Source organism: Engystomops pustulosus, chromosome 2 (assembly GCF_040894005.1).
Source record: "Engystomops pustulosus chromosome 2, aEngPut4.maternal, whole genome shotgun sequence".
In the NCBI taxonomy this organism is placed as follows: domain Eukaryota; kingdom Metazoa; phylum Chordata; class Amphibia; order Anura; family Leptodactylidae; genus Engystomops; species Engystomops pustulosus.
Window position 1 is genome coordinate 259,646,422 of NC_092412.1, and position 20,027 is coordinate 259,666,448.

At 47.0% G+C, this 20,027-nt stretch overlaps 1 protein-coding gene across 3 annotated transcripts; it reads left to right on the top strand.

The window, feature by feature from the left end:
• Nucleotides 1–1,737: 1,737 nt before the first annotated feature.
• NAA50 (N-alpha-acetyltransferase 50, NatE catalytic subunit) lies at nt 1,738–15,777 on the top strand. Of its 3 annotated transcripts, none has more exons than XM_072138950.1 (5): nt 1,738–2,029; nt 8,287–8,420; nt 10,934–11,053; nt 11,978–12,044; nt 15,223–15,777. In XM_072138950.1, exons 1-5 carry the CDS (start codon nt 2,022–2,024, stop codon nt 15,401–15,403), a joined length of 510 nt encoding a protein of 169 aa, XP_071995051.1. In that variant the 5' UTR covers nt 1,738–2,021; the 3' UTR covers nt 15,404–15,777. The 3 variants fall into 3 exon arrangements, with proteins under 3 accessions (XP_071995051.1, XP_071995050.1, XP_071995049.1); XM_072138949.1 differs by having other exon boundaries at nt 1,746–2,029; nt 8,284–8,420; XM_072138948.1 differs by lacking the exon at nt 1,738–2,029 and adding an exon at nt 7,545–7,665 and having other exon boundaries at nt 8,284–8,420.
• Nucleotides 15,778–20,027: the final 4,250 nt, after the last annotated feature.

A 20,027-nucleotide genomic window follows, 5' to 3' on the forward strand; every position in this document is an offset into this window, starting at 1 on the left:
TCGCAGCGTGCATTGTGCCTCCCATCATCCCAATTGTCCCAGAATCAGTGCGACAGTCCTGCATTTCTTCAGTCCCAGGCAACACGTCCTGACTGCAGCTCTAACTGAATTCTAAGGAAACCCATAGTGGAGTAGCATAACATCCAGGGGTGGAGTAGAAAGCCGCCAGCTCCCTGCTCCACCACTCGTGGCCATCTACATGATGGACACAAGCAGGCGGATTGAATGAGATCACAAACGCTCTTCTAATCCTCCAACAGCAGCAAAAAAGGGGGCATTTTAGATTGTGGGAGCACAAGGTAGGGGTATAGAGAGTGTGGGGGCACAAGGTGGAGGTATGGAGAGTGTGGGGGCACAAGGTAGGGGTATAGAGAGTGTGGGAGCACAAGGTAGGGGTATAGAGAGTCTGGAGGCATAAGGTGGAGGTATAGAGAGTGTGGGGAGCACAAGGTAGGGGTATAGAGAGTGTGGGGGCACAAGGTGGAGGTATGGAGAGTGTGGGGAGCACAAGGTAGGGGTATGGAGAGTGTGGGGGCACAAGGTGGAGGTATGGAGAGTGTGGGGAGCACAAGGTAGGGGTATGGAGAGTGTGGGGAGCACAAGGTAGGGGTATAGAGAGTGTGGGGGACACAAGGTAGGGGTATAGAGAGTGTGGGGGACACAAGGTAGGGGTATAGAGAGTGTGGGGGGCACAAGGTAGGGGTATAGAGAGTGTGGGGGGCACAAGGTAGGGGTATAGAGAGTGTGGGGGGCACAAGGTAGGGGTATAGAGTGTGGGGGGCACAAGGTAGGGGTATAGAGAGTGTGGGGGGCACAAGGTAGGGGTATAGAGAGTGTGGGAGCACAATGTACAGGTATAGAGAGTGTGGGGGCACAAGGTAGGGGTATAGAGAATGTTGGGAGCACAAGGTAGGGGTATAGAGAGTGTGGGGGCACAATGTACAGGTATAGAGAGTGTGGGGGGCACAAGGTAGGGGTATAGAGAGTGTGGGGGGCACAAGGTAGGGGTATAGAGAGTGTGGGGGGCACAAGGTAGGGGTATAGAGAGTGTGGGGGCACAATGTACAGGTATAGAGTGTGTGGGGGCACAAGGTAGGGGTATAGAGAGTGTTGGGAGCACAAGGTAGGGGTATAGAGAGTTTGGGGGGCAGAAGGTAGGGGTATAGAGTGTGGGGGGCACAAGGTGGAGGTATAGAGAGTGTGGGGGGCACAAGGTAGGGGTATAGAGAGTGTGGGGGGCACAATGTAGGGGTATGGAGAGTTTGGGGGGCACAAGGTAGGGGTATGGAGAGTTTGGGGGGCAGAAGGTAGGGGTATAGAGTGTGGGGGGCACAAGGTAGGGGTATGGAGAGTTTGGGGGGCACAAGGTAGGGGTATAGAGAGTGTGGGGGGCACAAGGTGGAGGTATAGAGAGTGTGGGGGGCACAAGGTAGGGGTATAGAGAGTGTGGGGGGCACAAGGTAGGGGTATGGAGAGTTTGGGGGGCAGAAGGTAGGGGTATAGAGTGTGGGAGCACAAGGTAGAGGTATAGAGAATGTGGGGAGGACAATAAGATGTGGGGGGTAACAGGGAGTGTGTCTGCCATGTGATTCTGCACACTTATTCTGTGCTATAACCTAGGCCTGGCCGCGGACAGACACTGCGCACGCGCGCCTCTCTATTAATGGCCGCCGCTGTCACGTTGTCCCGCACCGCGCCGGCGCAGAACGACCTTCTTCCCTTGGCGGAATGTGATTGGTTTTATTGCCACCTTGCGCAGGCGCGGAGCCCTTGTCCCGTTTCCTGCGCCGTGATTGGGGCGCTCTCTGCGCATGCGCGGCCCGTTCTGCCCGGCTTGGGATCCTTCGCGCCATTCGGAGGAGTGTGGGGTGGCCGGTCACGTGGTGCAGGTGGTGGGGGAGGAGGAGAGAGACCCCAGGTTACCTCAGAGACGGGGGAGAACTGTCACCAGCGACACCCGGGACTGAGCCTCCGCCCTGAGCTGCCGCCATCATACAGCCCGGGCCGCCGACGCTGCCATCATGAAGGGGTGAGCTGTCATACCGCAGCGTGTGTACTGTGCCGAGCAGCCCTCATACACTCCCTCTGTTACCTCAGGCCCTGCACACGTCATACAGGGGCCCCTCACTGCGGGCCCCACCCTTGCCTCGGCTCTAGGGGCCTCTCTGTGCCCATTATATGTCTGTCCTGAGGCTACGGCCTCCCTGGGAGCACCCTGAGGTGCAGTGCTGGGGGTGACTGTCACCCCTGGGCCCTGGAGCACGGGGGTCCTCGTCCCCCCTGGATAGAAGGTCATCAGGTCCCTCAAATGTCACTTCTGGGTGATCCCTAACTTGTGACAGGGCACCTCCTACCATACAGCACTATAACCACATCTCCCATCATCCCCCGGGGTCAGGCCATGCTGGGACTTGTAGTTCTGCATCCTTGATGGCTTCCTGCCCGCTCTGGTGACCTGACAGCCCTGCTCAGTCCGCATTATAGCCATGAGGGGCACCTGACAGGGGCAGGACCTCCCCTGCCGACCCTCCAGTAACTACCTCTGTGTGTGTACAGGCAGGTCCGCTCCTGATACTTGTCAGGATGAGGGGAGGGGGGAGATGCAGCTGCTGGACGGGGCATAAAAGTCACGTTTGGCACAATTCCTCAGGCCTGGTTCACACTTTGCTGTGTCTGGAGCCTTGAAGGGGAGTCTCTGTAGTGAACCCTCATTGCTCTGTGTGCATTTGGTTATTTGCTTAGGGCGCAGTTCACATTAGTCCTGACTTCTATTTATAAGACTGATTTCTGTGATGTCACATGACTTAAAGGGGTGAGGGGAATGTGATATTTATTTCGGGGGGGTGTCAGTCATCGCCGAAGCTGCCAACCACATGTTAATGATTTCATCCCGGTGCTGGAGAATCCGGTGACTCCCACAGTAGGACTTTGGATTTGATCCATGATGTTTGGATTCAGGAGCTCAGTTTTGAGGTTTGGGTCTTAGTGGTGATGTCTTGGCCAGTTGTGTCCGCAGAAGATGTTCTGCAGCAGATCTGGCTGGGACAATACAAAGCTGGAAATATCTGGTTTCTGCTGAAGTTTAAGCCTCCATGTGTCTGGACTGGATGTCAACCCCATTGCTGGAAGAATCCGCAGCAGTAATTGTCATGCTGCAGAATAAAAACACATTTTATAAAATGGAAACGGTAATGACAGGTTCCCATAGCACCGTGATGACTATTATCCACCCTAAACTAAAAAAAAGTCTTGTCCCCCCCCCCCCCCCCCCAGATAAAATTATCACTAGAAGAAATCGCCATCATAACCAGCAAAGTTTCCGCACTCTGTATTATGTGTGGGACATTGTATCCCTCAGTCACATGTTCTAGAATATAATCTGTGAGATATGAATTCCCATAACAGATTCATTATATCCACAAGTTATGGCGGGACAGCGGGGGATCATCCGCCTGCAGATCTGATGATCAGTCACAGGTTGGTCTTTGGATTTTGGTTATGGGTTCTGTATGCAGGTTGGGAGCAGGCAGCAGAGGGCTATTGCTTGGACACCTTGTATTATGTCCCTTGTATTGGGTGTACACCACCAAGGCTTCATGGATCCGTCCGCAGAGAGCACAGGGTCATGGTGGAGGTCAACATGATGGCGGCCATAGAACTATAGATATGGGATGAGCGGCCATTGCTGGATTATTATAGATATGGGATGAGCGGCCATTGCTGGATTATTATAGATATGGGATGAGCGGCCGTTGCTGGATTATTATAGATATGGGATGAGCGGCCATTGCTGGATTATTATAGATCTGGGATGAGCGGCCGTTGCTGGATTATTATAGATGGGGGACGAGAGGCCGCTGCTGGATTATTATAGATGGGGGACGAGCGGCCGTTGCTGGATTATTATAGATCTGGGACGAGCGGCCGTTGCTGGATTATTATAGATCTGGGACGAGCGGCCGGTGCTGGATTATTATAGATCTGGGATGAGCGGCCATTGCTGGATTATTATAGATGGGGGACGAGAGGCCGCTGCTGGATTATTATAGATGGGGGACGAGAGGCCGCTGCTGGATTATTATAGATGGGGGACGAGCGGCCGTTGCTGGATTATTATAGATGGGGGACGAGCGGCGTTGCTGGATTATCATAGATCTGGGACGAGCGGCCGTTGCTGGATTATTATAGATCTGGGACGAGCGGCCGGTGCTGGATTATTATAGATCTGGGATGAGCGGCCATTGCTGGATTATTATAGATGGGGGACGAGAGGCCGCTGCTGGATTATTATAGATGGGGGACGAGAGGCCGCTGCTGGATTATTATAGATGGGGGACGAGAGGCCGCTGCTGGATTATTATAGATGGGGGACGAGAGGCCGCTGCTGGATTATTATAGATGGGGGACGAGCGGCCGTTGCTGGATTATTATAGATGGGGGACGAGCGGCCGTTGCTGGATTATTATAGATGGGGGACGAGCGGCCGTTGCTGGATTATTATAGATGGGGGACGAGCGGCCGCTGCTGGATTATTATAGATGGGGGACGAGCGGCCGCTGCTGGATTATTAGGATATCGTGGACCCGTACTGTACCTCAGTAATGGAGGTTGATTGTGCAAGTGAAAATTGTTGCAATAACATAAGCATATAAGACAGTGACCTGCTCCATGATTATATGCTCTTAACGTATGAACTTCCCTCGATGATGTGACCTCCTGTCAGTCCCACTGAGAAGTTTCTCTTTGGAGAGGTGCGGGGTTAAGTGTTCTAGAGATAAGGAGAAAGGACCCACATCCCAAAATTAACTCTGGGAGCACCCCTTGTAATCATGGGCCTGGCCTCCTCCCATAGATTTGTTCTCCTGCCCCTTTTACTCCCCCACTGGTTAGAGATGCAAAGCTCAGGTCAGGAAAGGTTTTCTAGAAGTCTGTCTCCTCACTACACCGCCACTACTACGGCGCCGACATATTGTGTGTGTAACTTCATTGCAGGCTTGTCACACCTGCGCTGGCCACCACCCTGTGACGTGGGTTATCGTGACTTGTTTGAGTGATTGTATCTGCTATTAACTAATTAACAAGGAAATGTTATCTGTGAGCTCATCAGTGACGGCCGGGCAGAGGAGTGGTTGTCCTTGTATATTGGGAAAGTTGTATGAGCTGCTCACAATGCGGTGTATGGAAGCACAGTGTACTATGGGTAAATACAATGCAAGTCCTGCAGGCTCATTGCTGCAGGTTTTACTGGTTTTGGGGACCCCCCTGTCTTGCTGCCTATCCTAGGGTCTCCTGATAACGTGGGAATTGCACAAAGTGTCCAGGAAATGAGAGCGAGTCTGACTCACGTGTTGTGCACTGCCCGGCTGCTATTAGCCAGAAGCGCCATACATTGTGTAGTGGCCCGGCTGTGTTACTGCGGCTCACTTTTCGTTGTTTAGCTTTCGGAAGGATTTGGTGGAGCGACTATTGGGGGATCACTCCCTGATGTGCTGTTTTGGGGGTTGATGAGATGAAGTTGGTATTCTTTGGTCGTCTGGTGGGTTTTGCACCCACTAGATGTATATGGAGCACATATGTTCACTATGTTAGATCCCTGTCTTCTATGTGTTACGTTTTGCCTTCAGAGGATAGTGCAGAAGTGAAAGGCGATGTCTCCCCTCTACTCGCTGAGGCTCCAGGGGAAGCGCTCGGCCACTCTACAGTCTCTTGTGTCTTATAAACTTGAAGTGGAGAAGGAATCTGATTCGCAGACTGAATGTGAGCGTTTTTTGTGGCCAAGTCTAACCTTCCCCTCTCTCACTATGTGCTGGGACTTGGCAGCGCCTCATGCAGAGTCCTCCACATCTGCTTCTCTTATTGCATGTGGAAACTCCAGAGAAGTGCGGCGTTACTAGAAGGTTTATCCGCCTTCTCCCGGGCGCCAATTACTATAAAATATTCTGGAAAATTTCCCACCAATCAGCTGCCTGTATAGTGGATTACAGCGCAGCTTCAATCCTGGCTTCGTAGCTTTCATTGGGAAGTAACTAAGCGGTTAAGGTTCTGCACTGCTTGCTGTCAGTGAAAAGATGGCAAATAATTCCATCATAGTTTTCTGTATTTCCTGTAAAGTATAGCAGAAGATGACCCCCAACACTATACAAAGTCAGGGGTCCTCCGGGGACAGAAGGACTTCATTCCCCCTTGTTTTCCTAGTAATCCACCTTCCCCGGAGAAGTGGGTCTTGTGATGACTCTTGCTCTCATGGCAAAGGTTTTGGTACTAGACTGGGGCACGACTGACACTGACTAGTCGCTAGGAGCGTCATTTTTTTTTTTTTTTTTTTGGCTGGCTGTTCGGCCGCCAATCCGGCAATATGTCTGGGTTGCACAACCAAACGCCAATGCAGGGTCAGCTCCTCTCTAATTAGGACCAAGCAGGGCTGTGTCTTTGCCTCTCCCCATTCAGGCATGTCCTCCTGAAGGTTTTTACTATTTAAGAGGTTGTCCCAAGTTTAGATATTAACCTCTATCCCGTAGTTGGGGGATAACAAGATGATAGATCAGGGTCTGACTAATGAGACCCCCACCAATCACAAGACGGGGGTCCCATTCTCACTAATGAGTGGAGCAGCAGGCCACTCCATTCTAGTCTGGGGTCCTAGCAGTCTGGCCCCCCTGACCACTTTAATAATATTTAAACGTGGGTCAGCTCACCTTTAATAGTACCAAACGTATGGACCTCTACCCGTTACTGTGTCACAGAGAAGGGGTGAGAGAGATCCGTACCAAATATGCTCCAGAGACTTATCAGACACATGACAACTTTCCACCCAGTTTTTGTGGCAGTGGGCACAAGTGCCAAATATGTTTGAGCCCCTAAACCCCATCTGTGTAAAGTCATGCTAGTGCTTTATTGAACTTGGTGGTCTGCTTCCCTTTTAAAGGGGTTGGTACCATCTTTGATTATAGTAGATAGGGGATAATGTGATATGTGATAACGTTGTGGGTCGAGCATTTGTCTTGCCCCTCCATTCAATACTATAGAAGTGTCAGAAATGGCCGAGGACCGCGCTTCAGTATCTCCCATGCACTGGGCAATTTCCAGGACTCCCATGGTATTGAATAGAGCAACGTAATTGCCTCCCATTAATAGACCCAATGGGCTTTATTGGGCCCTTGTGTTTCCTGGGAACCCATTGACGCCCCGTGATTACTTTGAAGGTGTTGATGGGATGACTGAGACTCTTTCATCTGAGCCTTTTTCCACTACTTTGGTTTGGTTGAGACCCCAATCATCTGATGGCACGTGACCGGCTTGTTGTACTATGCTGGCGCATTGGGCATACAGTTTCCCGAGTCTGAGAGGAAATAAGACGCATGAAACTGCCACACAACCATAATTTTATCTCCGGGCACCCAACATCATAGCCCACGGTGCAGGGACCCGGCCACGGCTGATGCTGCTGCTGCTGTGATTGCTTTCCTCTGCCTAGACCTCTCCTCAGTACTTGCACCAGGCACAATCCATGTGGTTGCAACTAAATTTAACAAGCGATAGCTGTAAATAGATTTTGGGCTCGGTGGAGCGATCTGCACTGGGATCCGTTTCAGGGCTCCACATTCCTTCTCCGGACGGTCAGAGGCTATTTATAGCGATGAGCAATGGAAGCGTCGCTGTGTACTGGTGAGTGTGGAAGGTATCGGCGCCTCAGCTGTGTGTCCCCCAGCTGGGCCCATGTGCACCCCGAGTCTGGCAGCTATCAACTAACACAAGGGTTAAAATGTTTACCATCAAGGGAATGCATCCCTCGCGGTGTGCACCCGATATTCGGTGCATTGCTGCAGATAACACCGTCCTAAAAACCATTCCAGCTGCTTTTGGGGTCCACATTCCCAAACTTTATTTGTTTCATTTGCTTGGCTTGGGCATTTGGCTCTGTTCATCCTGAGCATTCTGTTTCATGAAATGTAAGATTTATAAAGGTAGGGTATATATATATGTATGTATGTATGTGTATATATATATATATGTATGTGTATAGATGCTGCAATGGTGGGTGTTGGACCTTGGCACCAGTGCATTAGTCCATAGTTTAGGTGCCTGCGTAACGTTGTACTGTGGTATCAGCTATGAGAGAGACCTCACCTAGCACCGAGCTGTGTATAGGGGTACAGCCCAGCCCCCAGCAAATCCTTACTGCCCTTCCTGCTCTGTCAGAGCCCAACCCCTTGCTCTTTATTTGCTCTATAGGATTCTCTTTGGATGTGGACTGATTTTTAAGAATGTTTTGCTTTGTTCCAGTAGCCGGATCGAGTTGGGAGATGTGACTCCACATAACATAAAGCAACTGAAGCGGCTGAACCAGGTCATCTTCCCCGTCAGCTACAACGACAAGTTCTACAAAGACGTCCTGGAGGTCGGAGAGTTGGCAAAACTTGGTAAGAAAATCATGGAGATGGCAAATTTATAGAGGTTTTAATAGATATTTTTGTGCAAAAATTGTGCCGCCAATATCTTTATCATACTCCGCTGTATGCCATTTTTTGAGGATGTTTTTGTTACTATTTTGGGGAGTTTACGTTTCAGACAATTGGGGGCTATTTTCCATTACAGGCTTCACTTCGGGGAGTAACCTTTTTTTATTAAATGTTGATGTTACTGGACTTTTGGGGGACACATGTACATGTTTCCATATGTACCATCGCTCTAATGTTATGTGGATTCAATAAAGATAAGTCCTAAGTGCCGGACCGTGCCTTCATTTTTGCACAGCTTTAACTAATTATGGTTTTTATATCAGTTCTTGGTAAAGTGGGGGGATTCAATTTTATTTTTAAGTTTTTATTTTCAAATACATTTTAGACCCCTTTAGTGTACTTTTACCCTATGGGGCCTGATCGCTCCCACCATATACTGCGGTACTATGGTATTACAGTATATGGAGAATCTGCCTCTGTTTTAGACCCTGTCAATTGTCATATCCTGCAGTCACATACGGACTCTGCGCTGCCTTGGGAATGGATTGTTGCTCCACAAGTGGATCCCATCCAAGATGGCTGCGTCCACTTGCATTCAGCAATTAAATGTCACTTTGCCAGTCTCCTTCATGTATCCTTTATGGCGTAATAACATACATGTATCTCATAATGCGCTTCAGGAACCCTGTGAGCTGTGATGGCCATGCAGACAGTGCAGGGTAGTGGCCGCCTTTGCATCATGCTCTCAGCATTGAGCTGCTCCACAGTTCCTTCCCTCTGCTCTGAGTAAAAGATGTATCTGGTATTTGATTGGAAGTGATTGGGCCAGAGGGAAGAGACTGTTGAGCAGTTAAATGATCAGATCACAGCAGTGTGAAGACACGCCCCCAGCTGCGTTCCAGGTGCAATCCTGGAATATGAATCCATATATCACAGTCCAGCTGCTACTTACAACATACACAAAGGTCTGATTAAACATCTCTCCAGGGAGAGTACATAACACTGGTTGCAGAGAGCACAGAGCACAGCAGTGTGAGGTCTGATTACACATCTCTCCAGGGACAGTACATAACACTGGCTGCAGAGAGCACAGAGCACAGCAGTGTGAGGTCTGATTAAACATCTCTCCAGGTACAGTACATAACACTGGCTGCAGAGAGCACAGAGCACAGCAGTGTGAGGTCTGATTAAACATCTCTCCAGGGAGAGTACATAACACTGGTTGCAGAGAGCACAGAGCACAGCAGTGTGAGGTCTGATTACACATCTCTCCAGGTACAGTACATAACACTGGCTGCAGAGAGCACAGAGCACAGCAGTGTGAGGTCTGATTAAACATCTCTCCAGGGAGAGTACATAACACTGGTTGCAGAGAGCACAGAGCACAGCAGTGTGAGGTCTGATTAAACATCTCTCCAGGGAGAGTACATAACACTGGTTGCAGAGAGCACAGAGCACAGCAGTGTGAGGACTGATTACACATCTCTCCAGGGACAATACATAACACTGGCTGCAGAGAGCACAGAGCACAGCAGTGTGAGGACTGATTACACATCTCTCCAGGGACAATACATAACACTGGCTGCAGAGAGCACAGAGCACAGCAGTGTGAGGTCTGATTACACATCTCTCCAGGGACAATACATAACACTGGCTGCAGAGAGCACAGAGCACAGCAGTGTGAGGTCTGATTACACATCTCTCCAGGGACATTACATAACACTGGCTGCAGAGAGCACAGAGCACAGCAGTGTGAGGTCTGATTATACATCTCTCCAGAAGACAATACATAACACTGGCAGCAGAGAGCACAGAGCACAGCAGTGTGAGGTCTGATTACACATCTCTCCAGGGACAATACATAACACTGGCTGCAGAGAGCACAGAGCACAGCAGTGTGAGGTCTGATTACACATCTCTCCAGGGACAATACATAACACTGGCTGCAGAGAACACAGAGCACAGCAGTGTGAGGTCTGATTACACATCTCTCCAGGGACAATACATAACACTGGCTGCAGAGAGCACAGAGCACAGCAGTGTGAGGTCTGATTACACATCTCTCCAGGGACAATACATAACACTGGCTGCAGAGAGCACAGAGCACAGCAGTGTGAGGTCTGATTACACATCTCTCCAGGGACAATACATAACACTGGCTGCAGAGAGCACAGAGCACAGCAGTGTGAGGTCTGATTACACATCTCTCCAGGGACAATACATAACACTGGCTGCAGAGAGCACAGAGCACAGCAGTGTGAGGTCTGATTGCACATCTCTCCAGAGACAATACATGACACTGGCTGCAGTTTGCATGGGGGATGCCTGTCCTTCACACATTGCATTTATACCACAGCTTCAGACCGGACATATACCAGCACAGGAGACTAGCTGAGCAGCCCTGGTTCTGTGACATTGGGGATGGGCCATCCTTGGTGACGGGGATAGTTATGTTCTGTCTTTTCTTTTTGCAGCCTATTTCAATGACATTGCAGTTGGAGCAGTGTGTTGTAGAGTCGACCACTCTCAGAATCAGAAGAGACTGTATATCATGACCCTCGGCTGTCTGGCACCGTACCGCAGGCTAGGAATAGGTATGTATGCCTCCTTTATCTGAACTTTACCTTGCCCGTTTAAGTGTAGAAGACCTTCTGCAGTTTAGTAGCAGCTGGTAAGTTACCCAGGTGCCTGAGGAGATGCAGGCAGTCCCCAGGTTATGTACATCACAGGTTTAGGTTTGTACTTAAAGAACATCTACCACCAGGATGAAGGATTGTAAACCCAGCACACTGACTGGTGTGTGACCCCCCTCTGTCAGGATCTGCTCTTCTTCAAGCTCCGTATGCCTTGCTTTAAAAATCAAGCAAATGAACCAGATCCTGCCAAATGGGGTGCACACCAGTCAGTGCTTGGTTTACAATACTTGATCCTGGAGGTAGAAGTCGGAACAGGTAAATTTAATCATTTTAATCATCCAGACAAATTTTTTTTTTTTTGTCCCAGTGACCATTAGATTTTTAAAGTTTTGTGCTGTCGTGGGAACAAGGATTGTCAATGAAACTTCATTAGACACCTTACAGCTGACCATTACAACCGGGGACTGAAGAAAAGCTTCAAGAAACCTTACCAGGGGGCAGAGAGTCAGTCTGTAACTAGGGGTCGGGTGTCCTTAATTAAGGGACCGCCTGTAATAGATACATATTATAGTCTTGCCAACCCTGCAATGGCTGGATGCACTCGCTCCGTACCAAAATTGCAAATTTTTGAGACTCCTTAAATTGAGGTCAACTGAAACCCAGAGTAAACCTTGGGCAGAAAATTTGGGCTGGACTATTAATTATCTATATATAGGCATGGACTTGAATGGAGTTTCCACTTGAAATCTCTGTCTTTTCCTGACCATGTGCATTCACCCTGCATGTTCCAGATGTCACGGACCTGACGATCTCATGACGCCATATTGCATCTTGTGTGAATGACTTTCTAGTTCACTTTTATTAATTTTTTTGCCTTCATAGGAACAAAGATGCTGAACCACGTGTTAAACATTTGTGAGAAGGACGGCACATTCGACAACATCTATCTGTAAGTATCCTGAGCTCTGGGTGCAGGGGAGGGGGTGTGCAAAGCTTTACAAATACAATGTATCTGCCAATAGCCCCTGACTCTACATTAATATACATGTTCAGCTGAGCATGTTCTCTGAATAGGGAGATTATTGGTTTTTATACATCAAATGCCACTGGTCCTGGCAAAATGAAAGAGCAACTAAGAATCAAAGTTGCCCCTTGCTAGGACCCTACAATAAGTCCCATGTCCATTATATTATGGCAGGATAAGCACAATGAGATATGTCATGTATGTACACAGTGACTGCACCAGCAGCAGAATAGTGAGTGCAGCTCTGGGGTATAATACAGGATGTAACTCAGGATCAGTACAGGATAAGTAATGTCATGTATGTACAGTGACTGCACCAGCAGCAGAATAGTGAGTGCAGCTCTGGAGTATAATACAGGATGTAACTCAGGATCACTACAGGATAAGTAATGTCATGTATGTACACAGTGACTGCACCAGCAGCAGGATAGTGAGTGCAGCTCTGGGGTATAATACAGGATGTAACTCAGGATCAGTACAGGATAAGTAATGTCATGTATGTACAGTGACTGCACCAGCAGCAGAATAGTGAGTGCAGCTCTGGAGTATAATACAGGATGTAACTCAGGATCACTACAGGATAAGTAATGTCATGTATGTACACAGTGACTGCACCAGCAGCAGGATAGTGAGTGCAGCTCTGGGGTATAATACAGGATGTAACTCAGGATCAGTACAGGATAAGTAATGTCATGTATGTACACAGTGACTGCACCAGCAGCAGAATAGTCAGTGCAGCTCTGGGGTATAATACAGGATGTAACTCAGGATCAGTACAGGATAAGTAATGTCATGTATGTACACAGTGACTACACCAGCAGCAGAATAGTGAGTGCAGCTCTGGGGTATAATACAGGATGTAACTCAGGATCAGCACAGGATAAGTAATGTCATGTATGTACACAGTGACTGCACCAGCAGCAGAATAGTGAGTGCAGCTCTGGGGTATAATACAGGATGTAACTCAGGATCAGTACAGGATAAGTAATGTCATGTATGTACACAGTGACTGCAGCAGAATAGTGAGTGCAGCTCTGGAGTATAATACAGGATGCAACTCGGGATCAGTACAGGATAAGTAATGTCATGTATGTACACAGTGACTGCCCCAGCAGCAGAATAGCGAGTGCAGCTCTGGGGTATAATACAGGATGTAACTCAGGATCAGTACAGGATAAGTAATGTCATGTATGTACACAGTGACTGCAGCAGAATAGTGAGTGCAGCTCTGGGGTATAATATATGATGTAACTCAGGATCAGTACAGGATAAGTAATGTCATGTATGTACACAGTGACTGCCCCAGCAGCAGAATAGCGAGTGCAGCTCTGGGGTATAATACAGGATGTAACTCAGGATCAGTACAGGATAAGTACTGTCATGTATGTACACAGTGACTGCACCAGCAGCAGAATAGTGAGTGCAGCTCTGGGGTATAATACAGGATGTAACTCAGGATCAGTACAGGATAAGTAATGTCATGTATGTACACAGTGACTGCCCCAGCAGCAGAATAGCGAGTGCAGCTCTGGGGTATAATACAGGATGTAACTCAGGATCAGTACAGGATAAGTACTGTCATGTATGTACACAGTGACTGCACCAGCAGCAGAATAGTGAGTGCAGCTCTGGGGTATAATACAGGATGTAACTCAGGATCAGTACAGGATAAGTAATGTCATGTATGTACACAGTGACTGCAGCAGAATAGTGAGTGCAGCTCTGGAGTATAATACAGGATGCAACTCGGGATCAGTACAGGATAAGTAATGTCATGTATGTACACAGTGACTGCCCCAGCAGCAGAATAGCGAGTGCAGCTCTGGGGTATAATACAGGATGTAACTCAGGATCAGTACAGGATAAGTAATGTCATGTATGTACACAGTGACTGCAGCAGAATAGTGAGTGCAGCTCTGGGGTATAATATATGATGTAACTCAGGATCAGTACAGGATAAGTAATGTCATGTATGTACACAGTGACTGCACCAGCAGCAGAATAGTGAGTGCAGCTCTGGAGTATAATACAGGATGTAACTCAGGATCAGTACAGGATAAGTAATGTCATGTATGTACACAGTGACTGCCCCAGCAGCAGAATAGCGAGTGCAGCTCTGGGGTATAATACAGGATGTAACTCAGGATCAGTACAGGATAAGTACTGTCATGTATGTACACAGTGACTGCACCAGCAGCAGAATAGTGAGTGCAGCTCTGGGGTATAATACAGGATGTAACTCAGGATCAGTACAGGATAAGTAATGTCATGTATGTACACAGTGACTGCACCAGCAGCAGAATAGTGAGTGCAGCTCTGGGGTATAATACAGGATGTAACTCAGGATCAGTACAGGATAAGTAATGTCATGTATGTACAGTGACTGCACCAGCAGCAGAATAGTGAGTGCAGCTCTGGGGCATAATACAGGATGTAACTCAGGATCAGTACAGGATAAGTAATGTCATGTATGTACACAGTGACTGCACCAGCAGAATAGTGAGTGCAGCTCTGGGGTATAATACAGGATGTAACTCAGGATCAGTACAGGATAAGTAATGTCATGTATGTACAGTGACTGCACCAGCAGCAGAATAGTGAGTGCAGCTCTGGGGTATAATACAGGATGTAACTCAGGATCAGTACAGGATAAGTAATGTCATGTATGTACACAGTGACTGCACCAGCAGAATAGTGAGTGCAGCTCTGGAGTATAATACAGGATGTAACTCAGGATCAGTACAGGATAAGTAATGTCATGTATGTACACAGTCACTGCACCAGCAGCAGAATAGTGAGTGCAGCTCTGGGGTATAATACAGGATGTAACTCAGGATCAGTACAGGACAAGTAATGTCATGTATGTACACAGTGACTGCACCAGCAGCAGAATAGGAAGTGCAGCTCTGGAGTATAATACAGGATGTAACTCAGGATCAGTACAGGATAAGTAATGTCATGTATGTACACAGTGACTGCACCAGCAGAATAGTGAGTGCAGCTCTGGGGTATAATACAGGATGTAACTCAGGATCAGTACAGGATAAGTAATGTCATGTATGTGCACAGTAGAGTAACTAGTCCTCCCCTTCTCTTACTACAGTCATGTTCAAATCAGCAATGAATCCGCCATAGATTTCTACCGAAAGTTTGGCTTTGAGATCATCGAAACAAAGAAAAATTATTACAAGAGGATAGAGCCGGCCGATGCTCATGTGCTGCAGAAAAATCTGAAAATCTCTTCTCCTGCGCCAAACGCAGACGTGCAAAAGAGTGAAAACTGAACAACTGAGACCTGGACGAACCTTCTTTTTTTTTTTCTTGCACTTGCTTGTCGCCAAATACGGATAAAAGACCCGTTGAGTTTTACTGAGCGCACACTTCTAATATCTATTCTTCCTTCTCCACTCAAGAAATACAAAATTCACAGAAAAAGTGTTGGATGCTTCTGGAAAGAGCTGTACAATCTCGTATGTATATTGTCTGGTTGAACTCTGAAGTGTTTCCGTGTGTGGAGATGATCCGGGCGGGGAGGGGTTTTTTTGTTTTTGTTTTTTCCGGGCTTTTCCCCCTGTTTTTGGTTTGGAGGAGTTGGGTGGCTTCTATCAGTCTAAAATAATAGTCTTTAAATAAAATCTAATTTCTTTTTAGCATTCTCTTTCTGAGCTCATTGCAGTTTTTTAATATTTGTTTTTCTAATTTCAGAAAAATTCTTTAAAGGGGGATAAAAAAAATATTGCCTTCCTATGCATAGAATAGGTCTTCAATATCGGATGAGTGGCTGTCGCCTGGACCCCACAGATCTGATTAGCAGAGACGGCGCCGTTCTCTTGTGTTGTGGCTGAACCGAGTCACTGCAGCTTAATCCCAATTCAAATGGAGGGAGGCTGAGGTGCAGTAACTTGGGCTGACCACTACACTGAGGACGGCACTGTCTGCTTCATGGTTACAAACAACTGATCTGTGGAAGTGCTCTCAGATCTCCAGCTTGTGGTACTGTGTAGTGGACCTGTTCTGTGAGTGTGTTATCCGTATTTTGGCCTGAAAACCCCTAATTTTAATGTAATGCAGAATTTTCACGAAATACAGAATCCATATAAATCCGCAATGGAGCATTTGGGACTGTGGTCATGGTACTTTGCTCTTTGTACAACTGATGGACCAGGATATCTAATATTGGGTCCCTGAGATTTTGGGATGATGGTGTTATGGATTGGTTTAATCAGAAAACCGATTTTTTTGAGGTAAGCTGGGTAACGACTAACACAAAATCTTGTATAATGTGTCGCTCAGCGCCTCTGGGGCTGCACCAATCCTCTGTATTACAGCTCAGCTCCTATGGAGTGAATAAAGCTAAGCTGCAATACCACATCCAACCTGTGCACAGGTGTGGTGCTCTCTCTGAAAGAAATGAACTACACTCTAATGTTTCTCTAATCCTGTGCAACCTCTACTCCAAAGCTGGACAGAGAACATTGGAATGATCGTGGCAGCCGTGTGGGAAATAACTTTATCTACAGTGTATCTACAATATTCTTTCTATAGTAGATGTGAGTTATTGTATAATGGGGTGGTGTTGGACCTGCTCAACCTATGAAGACCCCCCATTAATGCTGGTCCCAGCGGGCTGAACCCCTGCTCATAGACATTACGCCCCATTCTGTGAATCTGGGAGAACTGAGAAGCTTGAGCGTTCCCCTGGAATTCTGTGAATTAGGAGACGTTGGTGACTAATATCAGCTGCTAAAATAACTACTGCCCCCATTGTCTGCAGGATTTTCCACTGGCGTGTGAGAAGATTCAAGTCTCTGGATGTCAGAGACACAAGGGAGATGCGGTTTATTACTGCTTTCCCACTCCACGCAGCATCGCGACGCAGAGCCGGCACTGCCACCGGCTCTATAGACTCGGTGGTCATATGACCGCTGACTCCTATCAGACCCAGTCCAGCTGTGATCAAGATCAGACCTCACAGGGACCCTGTAACTGGGGCTTCTAGGGGTCTTTTATGACCTCATGGGGGACATACAAAGTAAAAACACACATACACAATAAATATTCATAAAAATACATTTGCAGTAATCCATATAAAAAAAATACATAAATAAAATCCCAGGCTGCACTACAGAAGACACCGCCATAGTCTCCACTTTTTCCTGAGACTATACATATTATATTATCAAAATGACCGAAACAAAATAGGGAATTCATAAATGTCTATTTTGAGTTAATCTGAAAGATTAAAAATATGCACTAGAATTGAGACTTTTTTTTTCCCACCCCTTTCCCCAAATAAAACTACAATTGAAAAAAAAAATCTTAAAACTTTTATTCTGTTTTTAACTAACTGTATGTGAAAAAAACAGCAAAAAAAAAAAAAAGTTATAGCCCTTAAACCACCATGTACCCCGGTCACTAGAGCCTTTTCAGGTCATAAAGGGGTTAAAGTCTTAAGGTAGTATGTTTCTATGTGATCCCTTTTAATCCCCTCCTGCAAATGTGACAAATCTTAAAGGGGTTGTGCGGGATAATAAAATTGTTATATATAGCTGAGGGGTCTCTAAAGATAAATCTTGTACTTACCTCTGCTCCCAGTGGCCGGCGGTGGCGCCTTGTGTTTGTGTACAGAGGCGGGTGGTGACCCGTGTATACAGGCAGTGATGGACACCGCGGTATTGCCTTCTAACTGATTTCTGGTGCAGTTGTTGTTTTGTTTTCCCCTTGCTTTCAATTGCTTCTGCTAATTTAGTCTCTTCCGCTGTTAGATCAAATGCATCACAACAGAGTCCAGGACCCACCCACCTGACTAAGAGCATTATTGACAAAATCTCATGGAGCCCGTTGGCAGGTAACAGTGAGGAATGGGGAAGACTTCATGTGCCAAAACCAGTGGAACAGCACGTGGCGTTTTTGGTCCATTTTTTTAAGCATACGTTTTCAGTCCGTTTTAAAAACGCATTTGTTTTTTTTACAGTTTTCCATGCGTTTGGCTTGAAAACGGTAAAAACGGATGCATTTTTAAATGGACTGAAAACGTATGCTTAAAAACGGAACAAAAACCCCACGTGTGGCCGCACCCTAAGGGCATTTATTTTTTCACAACGGTGATTTTTCACTGAACCCATTTTGGCTTATGCCTTCAGTGATTTGTCACCGTCTTACTCACCCATTTCTTACAATGGGCTTTTTCACACTTCAGTATTTTTCCTACTGATCTAATGTTGTCAGTGAACACAAATAGAACAGATTCTAAAGTGATAGCAATACCCTGAAGTGTGAAGAGAATGGATCAGTAAGACTAATCTGTACTTGGGGTTCAGTAAAAAACCGCCAGTGCAAGTCCATCCTCAGGCCGCTTTCACACAATGCGTCGCGTTTTTGGATGCGTTTTAGCAGATGCAATGGAAACACAATGTAACCTCAGCATGTGATCAAGGCTGAAGCCTTTGGAATTCGTCAAACGTGACGCATCGTGTGAATGCGTCCTCAAGGAGGCCTAGAATTGGTGGAGAAAGGTGTTGTCCAATGTAAAATTGTTATTCATGGGGTAAGGGGGTGACAATCTTAGTGGTGGGGTTTGAATCCTGGGATCACATTTGCAGCCACCGCCTGGGCCCTGCTGCTCCATGTACTGCGTATAGATGAACAGCAGGGGGCAGCACTTGGTGATCCTGGTGCTGGCAGTGAATCGAGCTGCAGGATTTGCGCATGACCCACCAATGCATGATCTGTACTTAAAGGGGTATCCCCACTACGGCAAATTACAGGCAGTCCCCGGCCTATGTACCTTAGGTTTACACTTATAAAATATACAGTTCCAACTTGCATACAAATTTAACTTAAAAAGAAACCTAAAACCACAGATCTACCTATTAAGGTAGATCGGGTGGTAGGTGCCTCTATTGTACGTAAGGATAGCCCCTTTTTAAGGGCTAATCCTCACGTCCCCTGTATCTTTTTCTAACTTTTATTGGCCTAATATGCAAATTTTCTAAAGAAGCTACGCCACGCCCCAGTAGCCTCTGATCCTCCTACCAGATATCTTTGGCGTGCAGCTACGAGGAGCTTCACAGCTTCGTCCAAGAAGCCGGGGTCCTGCAAAATGCAGGCCAGCGGCTTCATGGTCACTTCTCCGGAGCTACTGCGCATGTGCAGAACTCTCGCGGACCAGGGCGTGCAGCTCCTCGTAGCTGCGCACCGAAGATATGCCGGTAGGAGGATCAAAGAGGCTACTGCGGCGTGGAGTGGCCGCGCCGTGTAGCCTCAGCTCCAGCTACTCCACACCCCAGGAGCCTCTTTAGAAAATATGCATATTATGGCAATAAAAGATAGAGGGGATGTGAGGATTAGCCCTTAATAGGGGCTATTCTCATGTACAATAGAAGCACCTACCTCAATAGGTAGATCTGTGGTTTTAGGTTTCTTTTTAAGTAGAATTTGTATGCAAGTCGGAACTGTATATTTTATAAGTGTAGCTCCATGCAAATTTTTTTGTCCCACTGACAATCGGATTTTCTACATTTTTTGCTGTCACGGGACCAAGGATGATCAATAAAACTTAATTACAGGCACCTTCCAGCTGATCAGTGCAGTCTGGGACTATAGTAACATCCAGAGAGGTCACCAGAGGCAGAGAGATCCGTATGCAAGTCGGGTGTCCTTAAGTAAGGGAACCGCCTGTAATTGTTTTTGTTATTGTTTGTACGATGAAAAATAATTTTACAATATACTTTCCTAGATCTCTGCTTGTTGTCATTCTATAGAAAGTTTGTTTACTTCCAGTGGATATAAATCAGTCGTCCAATTACGCGACCCCGACAATCAGAATTTTATCTCCCATCCATAACGTACATGGTACAATCCCTTTAATTGCAGACCTGCAGCTTTTTTTCTTATTTAGTCTGTGTC

Bases quoted from the DNA above. Each gene is read 5' to 3' on its own strand.
- NAA50 (XM_072138948.1), top strand. From the start codon at position 7,637: ATGAGCAATGGAAGCGTCGCTGTGTACTG. The intron at 8,421-10,933 runs GTAAGAAAATCA...TTCTTTTTGCAG, and splicing joins CGGAGAGTTGGCAAAACTTG to CCTATTTCAATGACATTGCA. The intron at 12,045-15,222 runs GTAAGTATCCTG...CTCTTACTACAG, and splicing joins ACATTCGACAACATCTATCT to TCATGTTCAAATCAGCAATG.